The 10,639-nt window shown below is 40.5% G+C and overlaps 1 protein-coding gene across 4 annotated transcripts in view; it reads right to left on the reverse strand.

The window, feature by feature from the left end:
• pnkd (PNKD metallo-beta-lactamase domain containing) overlaps positions 1 to 8,701 on the reverse strand; it is a 22,340-nt gene extending 13,639 nt beyond the window's left edge. For 2 of the 4 annotated variants that reach the window (XM_047158863.2, XM_017482123.3), the window contains exons 1-3: positions 8,595 to 8,701; positions 4,300 to 4,378; positions 3,860 to 4,064 (exon numbers count right to left, since the gene is read on the reverse strand). In XM_047158863.2, the coding sequence (XP_047014819.1) occupies positions 3,860 to 3,873 (14 nt within the window). In that variant the 5' untranslated portion in view covers positions 3,874 to 4,064; positions 4,300 to 4,378; positions 8,595 to 8,701. Of the gene's footprint in view, positions 1 to 3,859; positions 4,065 to 4,299; positions 4,379 to 6,975; positions 6,999 to 8,594 lie in introns of those variants that run through there. The other 2 variants (XM_047158861.2, XM_053684145.1) reach the window with 2 other exon arrangements.
• Between the last annotated feature and the right edge of the window lie 1,938 nt (positions 8,702 to 10,639).

A 10,639-nucleotide genomic window follows, 5' to 3' on the forward strand; every position in this document is an offset into this window, starting at 1 on the left:
ATAACTAACTAAACATTAGAAATTCACTTACAGTTCAGAACAACAAAGCAATACACCAACTTTCAGTTGGTTATGAATATACACTCGCCGAGCACTTCATTAGGAACACCTGCTCATTCATGCAATTATCTAATCAGCCAATCGTGTAGCAGTAGCGCAACGCATAAAACCATGCAGATACGGGCCAGCAGCTTTGGGTAACGTTCACATCATCCATCAAAATGGGGGAAAATGTGATCTCAATTATTTTGTCCGTGGCATGATGTTGGTGCCAGACAGGCTGGTCTGAGTATTTCTACAACTGCTGATCTAGCACTTTCACACAACAGTTTCAAGAGTTTTCTCAGAATGGTGAAATAATGAAAAAACATCCAGTGAGCAGCAGTTCTATGGACGGAACCGCTTTTTTGAGAGAGGTTAACAGAGAATGGCCAGACTGGTTTGAGCTGACAGAAAGGCTGCAGTGACTCAGATAACCTCTCCGTACAATTGTGGTGAGCAGAAAAGCATCTCAGAATGCACAACACATTGAACCTTGAGGCGGATTCGTCGGGTTCCACTTTCTATCAGCCAAGAACAGAACACCGAGGCTGCAGTGGGCACAGACTCGCCAAAACTAGACTGTTGAAGACTTGAAAAACATCGCCTAGTTTGATGAATCTTGATTTCACTGAGACACACAGGTGGTAGGGTCAGAATTTGATGCCAACAGCACGAATCCATTGATTCAATCTGCCTTGTGTCAACAATCCAGGCCGGTGGAGGTGGTGTAATGGTGTGGGGAATGTTTTCTTGGCACACATTGGGCCCATTAACACCAATCATTGCTTGAATGCCACAGCCTATTTGAGTATTGTTACTGCCCATGTGCATGTCTTCCTGGTCACAATTTACCCATGTCCACTTCCAGCATGGTAATGCACCATGTCACAAAGCAAAAGTCTTCTCAAACTGGTTTCATGAACATGACAGTGAGTTCAATGTTCTGCAGTGGCCTTCCCAGTCACCAGATCTGAATCCAGTAGAACACCTTTGAGGTGTTGTAGATCGGAGGATTTGCAGCACGAACGTGCATCTGAAGAGTCTGCAGGAACTACATGATGCAATTATATCAACGTAGACTAGAATCTCAAAGAACCTCTTGTGGAATTCACACCATGAAGAATTGAGGCTGTTTCGAAAGCAAAGGAATAGTATAGTGCTCCTAATAAAGTGCTCAGTGAGTGGTAAATAACATTAGACACAGGGTGACACATTGGTGGTATGGTCAGAACTGCCTCCCTAGAGCTCCAGGGTCCCCCGTTCTCTCCTGAACTCGGGTAAATGTCTCTGTGGAGTTTCACATGTTCCCTCCGTGTCTGCATGGCCTTTCTGTGCGTAGTCCGGTTTTCCCCCAACTCCCAAAAACATGCCAATAGATTAATTTGGCTATACTAAATTGCCCCTAGGTATGAATGTGTGCATGATACCCTGCAATGGACCCGTGTCCAATCCAGGGTGTATTCCCACCTCAGGCCCGGTGTTCCTGGGAAAGGTTCCTGATCCACTAAGTCCATAACCAGGATAAATAGGTTATGGAAGATGAATGAATGAACATTTGACACATTAATGGGTCCTCCATGCAATGTAAGCATCACATATCCAGAACTGAATACCCAGCCTTGAATACTTGAATCATTTTTAATAATAGGATTCAGCAAAACTGTCATGTTTAAGCTTCTCATCTTATTAAGTTTTTATGATATGTCCCAAGCCAAATACTACTGCACTAAACAGTATGTTGAAATAGTATACCACTATAGTACCAACAAGAGTATCTGTCTACAAGGTTACATAAACCACCAACCAAAGAAATTATACCAGAATCTTTTACAACATAATTATATTTAGCCAACATCACTGTTGTTAATTTACTTATTAACGTTATCGAGAGCTAATAGCATAAAGCAAGAATTTAGTGTACACATTTCATGAAAAAATATGGAAGTAATCCATTTCTTCCCGTGAAAAGGTGCCCTCAGTCATATCAGGTGAAAAATTACCCAACTTAAAATCTAGAAAAGTTTTATCTTAAAGGATATATACTGATTGGGTTCATTTTTTTTCAACAATCACCTGTTAAAAACCTTTTATTTCACTTCCATCCATTTCATGCATTGGTACAAGGTCACAAATCATATTACTGCTTCTACCGACAAATGATTTTACTTTTCAATAACAAAACTGCTATCCTATTTCATGGCCTAAAATAATAAACATGTTACATTATATACAAGCATTCATACCTACAATCAGTGGATACTTTATTAGTTGTACCTACACTGCATTTACACTGACAATCACGTCCTGTTAGGTTCATCTATTTGTAATGGGATACAGTATGCAATTACTTACTATAGCTTACCTGTTCTGTATAATTTGTTGGCCCTCTACACTGTCCGTCAATGGAAAGTGATCACCATTAGATCAGCACCAATCAGATGATATGTGGCCTAAAAAGTGCACTTATATCATGAGTGTATGGAATAAAGCAATCAGTGCATGTAGACACAATATACCTAATAAAGTGACCACTGAGTGTATATGCGCATATACAGTACACAACAAAATCAATGGAAAAAAAAAACAAAAAACAAAAAGACAACAACAAAAAGTAGTAAGTTTTTGGGCCACTATTAGCTACACGAACAGCTTGAATGCACCTCGTCATAGATTCTACAAGACTCTGGAATTGTATTAGATGGATGAACACTGTTCTTCCAAAAGTTTAACCATCATTTGGTATTTTGATAGAGAGCGCTATCTAACACACTGCTCCAATACCTCCCATCAATTTCATACAAACGTGTGGCTGGGGACATTGTCATCCTGGCAGAGACCGTCCCATAAGGACAGAAATGTCTCGTCATTCATAGGAGAAAGGTGATCAGAGAGTAGAACCTTGATTTGATTTGCAGTGATGTTTCCTTCTAAAAGGACAGGTGGAGCCAACCATGCAGCGAAATAATAACATGGATTAAATTCTGGTGGGTGTGTCAGCCACTGAACTCAAGGTCATGTTTGTTGAAACAGCTCGAGATATTTTGTGCTTTGCAGCAGTGAGTTAAAACGCTGGAAGCAGACAGTATAACACCGTAGCTGTATTCTAGGGACGCACGTTATTAGCAACAAAACATAGGTAGTGTGTGGCATTTAAACAAAGCTCATTTGATTAATTTGTCCCTGAACCACCCCCCTCAAAAAAAACAAAAAAAACCCACTGCACTGCACCACCACCAGTCAAAACGTTTATACAAAGCAGGATGAACCCATGGTTTCATGTTAATTCGTGTTACTTCTGCAAACTGAGATTCGTCAGACCAGGGGGCATTTTCCTTTCTTCAGCTATCCAGCAGTGGTGAGTCTGTGTCCATTGTAGCCTGGATTTCCTGTACTTGGCTTACAGGAGTAGAGCCGCTATAGCCCATCAACTTCAGGGTTCGGCGTGCTGTGCGTTCCGAGATGCTCTTCTGTACACCACTGTTATAACGCATGGTTATTTCAGTTACTGTTGCCTTCCTGTCAGCTTGCACCAGTCTGGCCATTCTCCTCTGACCCTTCTCGTTAACCAGGCGTTTCCGCCCACAGAAATGCCGCTCGCTGGATGTTTTTTCTTTCTCGCGCCATTCTGTGTAAACTCTGGAGACTGTTGTGCGTGAAAATCCCAGGAGATCAGCAGTTTCAGAGACACTCAGTCCAGCCCGTCTGGCACCAACAACCAAGCCACGATCGAAGGCACTTAGATCAGATTTCTTCCCCATCCTGGTGTTTTTAAATTTCCTTTTGAATTTTAGAGTCCAGAGAACCAATTAAACAATACCTGAGGTAGTCCATGGATCTGCTACGAATAACCACCTTATCTGTTTTTACAGACAAGGACACCGCACCGAGAACACCACTTCACTTTGCTGTCTTATGCAGGGGGACGGAAATGGCATCGTTTTCTGACTTGCAGGCAGGTCGTTATTTCATGTACTTCTGCTTCATCTCAGTCTGTTTCCCTTTAGGGCAAATGGTAATATAAACTGAAAGAAGAAAGCAAAACACGTAGGTTTTCCTCTTTTTTTTTTTCTAAAAACACGTCATTGGAAATCCTGTTAATCAAGAGTAAATCTGTTTAAGACTGGAGCTTAGTGATCAAAACATTTACTGTTCACGTGTGTGGGTGTAACATTTAAAATAACATTAGCTAGTATAGATATGATTCTTACGGATAGACAGCCCAACAAATGTAACAAATAACAGGCTACACAGTCTTACCTCATAAGGACATGTAGCTGCAGTTCATGTGGCTGTTTTCACCTCACTGTGTGGAGTCAAATGGAAGTGCTTTTAATGCCTGGGGAGTACGAAAAGAACAAATTAATAGTACCCTAATAAAAATAAGCCAACACATAAGGTGTGAACCTGAAATGCTGTAATTATGAAACTGTTGATTCTTGTGTGCGTGTCCTGTTTCCAGAACACTTGTGTTACATCCATCCATTTTCCATATCCTGCACAGGGTCAAGGGGGAACCTGGAGCCTAAGCCTGGAGGTCAGGTGGGGGACACCCTGAATGGGGTGCCAGTTCATCACAGTGTACAGTCTCACACACATTCACACACTACTGACAATTTGGAAATGCCAATCAGCCTACAGCGCATGTCTTTGGGAAGCAACCGAAGTACCCTAAAGAAACCCCTGGAGCACGGGAAGAACATGCAAACTCCACGCACACAGGACCATGGAGGTGCGAGGCAAATGTGCTAACCACTAAGCCACCGTGACCCCCCCACCTTGTATTATAAAGAAAACAAATTAGACTATAAATACACTAGCCGCCACCAGCTATCAATCAGACAAGAATGTGGAGCTTGTGAACACGACCATCGATCAAACTGCTAGTTAACTTTAGCTAAGCCAAACAGTCTACGGTTGACATCGCACCAATGTCGTAGCCAATCATGCCTAACTAAAAAAATATGTATATTGCAAATACAGCTGAAAGATGATTCATTGTGAAACATAAAGCTCCTGCAGAAGACGCAAAAAAAGGGCTGTTGAATGCTCGATTCTGATTGGTCAGAATGCGTCGACTCATTTTCCATAACTACAGCTCTTATAGTAGTTCCAGCTCCAAGACAAAGCACATTTTTATATTCATTAAATGTGCTTATTCTAATAAATTATTGCTTCTAGAGTAGCAGCCACTTCACAGTAAGGATGTAACGAGAACTGATACTCGGTACCAACATTCTTAAAACGTGACAGTACTTGTTTTTGCACTAGCATGGGAACCAATTATAATGGAGGTACCGAGGTTGCAATTCTTCCGGACCTGATGGGGGCAGCAAATACTCGCAAGTGTTTTAGTCAGTGTTGAAGAAGACAACAACAACAACAACAACAACAACAACTACAAGCACAAGGGAAAAACTACAGAAGTCTAGCTCCACCCCGACTCGTTGAGAGGAAAGGTGGTATGGAATATGTAAATACTTCGCAATCGAGGCGGATGACAACAAACTATATATAATTGATGCTGTGAAGCCGGTGTGTAACCGATGATATCGTTCATTTCAAACAAAGCGAGGAAACACCTGGAATTTAGCAAAGCACCTGTACGGTCCTATATTATGTTTGTTTGAGGCAGCCGGCGTTGTTGTCGTGAAACCAGCTAACGTTATGCTCCATGTAATGTTAGCGATAGCCAGTTATTTGTTAACGACGCTGACACAGTGCGATGTTATAAACTACCTCCGAATGGGCCACCGTGCACCGCCGCTCAGCCCGTGTCCTGTCAGCTAAATGTAGCCTCGTGTCACTAATAATTATTCAAATGTTCATGCTTTTAATAAATCTTTCTGGCCTGCCATCATATCAGTGAATTTAAACTAATGCTTGCATTCAGAGTATAAGGTGTGTGTGAGTGTTTAGAAGTGCTGCGTCTCCACTCATTGTCAGACAGTGTTTGATAACTAAAATATCTCTCTCTCTCTCTCTCTCTCACCACACCGTGGTATCGACTTTGGTTTCAGGTATCATGTACTTTTTGATATCGTGACATCCCTAGTTCACAGGAACTTGAAGATGGACACTGCACATAAATTAATTAATGAAAGGTGTGTAATTATGGTAATGTTTTCTGTCTAGGGTTCAGTTTCAGTACTCTGCAACAGCCAGAGTTGTAACATTAAGATCAATTTCACACCTCCTAACGTCAAGGGGCAGCGTTTTAACACCTGGGTAACTTCTTGTGCACGCACATGTCGAGACCTTTATCCCAAAGTCACCGAAATGACCTTATAAAATGACCCTGTCGATGGCCGTCGTTACCTCATACACATTTCAAGCTTTTTGAGCTATCTGCAAAACAGCATGTGACTGTGGGACATACTCGGAGGATGAACTCCGACCGGCCTGCACCAAGAACTAGGCCATCTGGGACTTATCCATCCTCTTGGGCACATTACAGGGAAGACCAGGGAAGATCTCTAGTGCCAATGTAACCCAGAGGATTCATCACAGTGAAGCTAGATACAGTGGGAATACTACCTGCCCCGTTACCCCAACATGTGGCACACATTACCGCACCTTATAAAAACATTTATAATATGTGCTTCCTTTTCTCCTGCTTTGCATCCTATACAACCCTTAATAACCTGTTGTGTGACTTCAGAGCAGAGCAGGAAGAGATCTTTCTCTGATGCATCTTAGCTCAGCAAACATAAAACCGTGACTCGCTCACAAAACACGAACACGGGTTTTAAATTAAGAAAATCTCTGCTGCTGTTCAACATCGAGCACGTGCCGTTTATTTACATTTTACAACATGTAAAGTTAAAAATTCATTTATTTACAGTCCCGATCTCGGTTTTGCAGCATTCCTGACCACGTTAACAGGTTAATGCTAATAATAATAATAATAATAATAAAAATAAAAACTGACTCAACATTAATGCCAGCAATTGCAGCTCCTCGTAATCAGCTTCAGGCATTCCCCACAGAGTTCCCCATCACTGAACACGATGAGAAGGTTCAAAAGGCAATAACAGCCATTCAACAAGGTCATAACGTCACAACATTACTTTGTGTTAAAGGTCTCTACATGTGTGTACACTAAGCTCGTGCAATGTAATGATTTAATCGTCCATTGATGGACGACATCGAGTGATGTTTACGCTGTTTATATTACCAGACTTACCAACCTTTAAGTATTTCGCGTAGGAGCACTGCATTTTAACAGCGGTGTAGGCTAACACATGTTGTCACACAAAAATATGCTAAAAGAGTAGACTCTCTCCCCAATAAACAGTCGTCGAGCCTGTCGTGAATCTGGAATGATTTGTGCAGGTATTTCGTATTCTCAGATATTAATTCAAATCCCCCCCCCCCACCATCCTGTTGAGTTTTTGTAACTGCCACTGCCAGCAAGCAGTTCCTGACCACAAAGCTGGTAATATTACTACACCCTCCTTAAAACCTGAATATGCAGAAATTCTTGTTTTCATGTCTGGGTGGTTGAACTGTTACTCATGGATCTTTTTTTTTTCTTTTTTAATGGTAAATTGAGCGCAGTAAAAAATTAAACATCACACACGCAAAAGGTTTTAAAAGGTGTTAAAACACCGCTCCTGGAGATTATCCGGGGTTCATAAACATGATATGTGACCTAGCACAGGGGTTCCCAAACTTTTCCAGGGCAAGGCCCCCCGAATGGCATTAACATTTGACCGGGGCCCCCCTTTTGCAAGATGTATTTAAAACACAGACTTCTGAATATATCCCCGCTTTTCTTTAATTAATAATTACATCTTAACATTACATTAAGAATTGATTGTGTGTGTGTGTGTGTGTGTGTGTGTGGTTGTCAGAGTGAGAAAGAGAAAACATACATTTATTTATTTTTCAAACCAAATTGTTGAGGCCCCCTGGGCGCCCCCTGGCGGCCCCCACTTTGAAAACCACTGACCTAGCGTTTTCCAACATGGGTAAATTTTCAGGATTGATTGTTTTTTGTTTTGTTTTTTTAACATGGTAAGCTGCATTTTTTTAATTTATTTTTTTTATACAGATTAACTCAGACACAAGGGGGAAAAAGAGAGGCTTGTGAGGAAACGACTGTTTGTAGCTGCTACAACTTCAGTGATAACAGGAACTAACTTATGTCGCGGACGTTACACAGCATTAAACCTAACTACTAACAGATAAAACATACGACGTGTCGTTCTGTTCGCCTGGGAAAGCTGCTATGGCGTAAGAAGAAAAAAAACCCCAGAAAACATTTCTGAAGTGATGTGTTTGCAGTAAAATAATCAGCATTAGAGTGGTAAGGACATCTCACTACCCCATGGTTGTGTCTTTTACGCAGCGTAGGGTTTTATTCCTAACTAGCTACACAGATGGCTAACTCAGACCTAAGCTCGCATCAAAGATCCGTGTTGTTTATAAATACAAAACACACAGTCTGTCATACACCATATATTCAAACTGATCATGGACCATAAATGTTTTGAAACGAACAACGCAAACTATATGAATTAGTAATGATATTAAATTAGGCACTCACTCACCTCTGCTTAAACCTTTGCCTCTTGTTTTTCTTCTATTTAATGGCGTTATGGCGCATTACTGCCCCCAGCTGGGCTGGAGCGTAGGAAGGCCTTGTTAGATATTTTAAGACGACACCTGTGTTATACTCTGTCTCTGATTTCTTAGGAAGAACGTTTCATTAATGTGATATTTCATGCCCTTGTGCAGAAGTTTATTAATCATGACGTCTCGTTCTGCTTTGTAAGAAAACATACTCCACTGTCTCGGGCGTTTTTGTTTGTTTTAATCTTTTATGTCTTCCAATGTTTGTTTGGGTTTTTTTTTTCTTCTCTCCAGCCTTCACTGTCTTTATTTTATACAGGTGTCTTCCCATTGCTTAAGTTTTGGTCATAGTCTCTTTGCTACTGTTTCAATCTTTTCATTGTGTATTATCTCATTCCCATGTACCCTGATATTGTCTAGTATCCATCGTAGACAAACCGATCATACTGGTGTAATTTGTATAATTGTTGCAACACTTTCTACGTGATGTCCTGTCTGCATTCAGACCTCTCTAATCCTGACCGAGAGTCTGTGCCATTAACAACTCTCCCTCGTTTAATATCCTCCACCTATTGAAGAGTACAAGAATTGCTGTGATTCATTTATTCGTCTTCAGTAACTGCTTTATCCTTGTTAGGGTCACGGTGGATCCGGAGTCTATAACGGGAACACTGGGTGGAATTAGGGACACTGGAGCTGTGAAGTGACAACAGTACAACACTTTTTTTTTTTTTTTTTTAAGAGATGCACAGATTCTAAATGTCTCAGCCGATACCGACAGTTTATTCAGAGTGATATCGGCTGATACAGATAACAGATAGTTGTGCCTTTTAGGCTTTCTTTTAAATGAATAAGAATTAATTCCACAATTCTGAAAGAAATACAAATACAAACTTTATTCTCTCCATTTCAACACGTCGTTCCACAGTACCCGGTCTCATCAACAGAAAACACATTACTGTAATTAACATTAACACATGAACTCAATTCTGCAGATTAAAGTAAGATTATTAACTTATTGAATGTTATTCATTCATATTAACATTGACTGTATTCTAAAAAACCTCCTGTTACTCTCACATTCACTCTCCACTAACAAAAGCATTTCTACTTCATCACTGAACATCACACTGGTCATATATAATATCAACTCTTTTTTTTTTTTATACATTAACTGGATGTGAAATATACGACTCTACAAATATACTTTTTGGTCAACTCATCTTCACTGAAATCTTTCAATGGTGTTCTGCTCACTTCTGGTGTAAAATTTTATCAGGGCAGAGGTTACAAACAGCAGTTTTGTCGTCATAACTCACGAGAGACATCATCTTTACACACAGCACGAAATGGATGTGTTTTCCCGCCCTCTTTTGATTGACAGGGTATAATCGGCCCTGATCATCGGATGTTTTTAAACTACCGGCCGATGGTCCGTAGCGGGAAAGATTGCGTTTATCGAACGATACATCGGTGCATCGCTACTATTTTTAATGCCTCTATAGTCTAAGACTGTTCTAACTGCTGCTCAGTAAATCTGAGATATTTATGATTTAATTTAATTGGCATTTTATGACGTTTGGTCCCTTCTTGCATTTTGCGTTCAATGAACCGTCAATTCGTAGGCTGAACAGATTGCTTTATTTAAGTAGACATATTCTATTTTGTGTGACCAAAGAAACAGCAGTGACTAAAGAAAGCACGTAAAACAATCAGAAGAACAAATTTACACAAATCACTCTGCTTAAACACTCTGTTAAGCCCGGCTTTGATTGTACACGCACATGTGCAAGTTTTGTCCACTTGGTTACTTCTACAGTGATTACATTCAAAGAAAGTTATGCCTCGATGAAGCGGGCACCCTATGATTTGCTTGTTATTTGTGCATATAACTGGGTCTACATTCGTAATGGGTGATTTAAATATCCTGCACATGGTAACGCATTATTAAAAATATATATACTAGGTTGTTGGGGCCAAAAAGCCACTATGACAGCTACATTGTACCTTGACGGTAATCTCA

This window comes from Ictalurus punctatus, chromosome 12, assembly GCF_001660625.3.
Source record: "Ictalurus punctatus breed USDA103 chromosome 12, Coco_2.0, whole genome shotgun sequence".
NCBI lineage: Eukaryota > Metazoa > Chordata > Actinopteri > Siluriformes > Ictaluridae > Ictalurus > Ictalurus punctatus.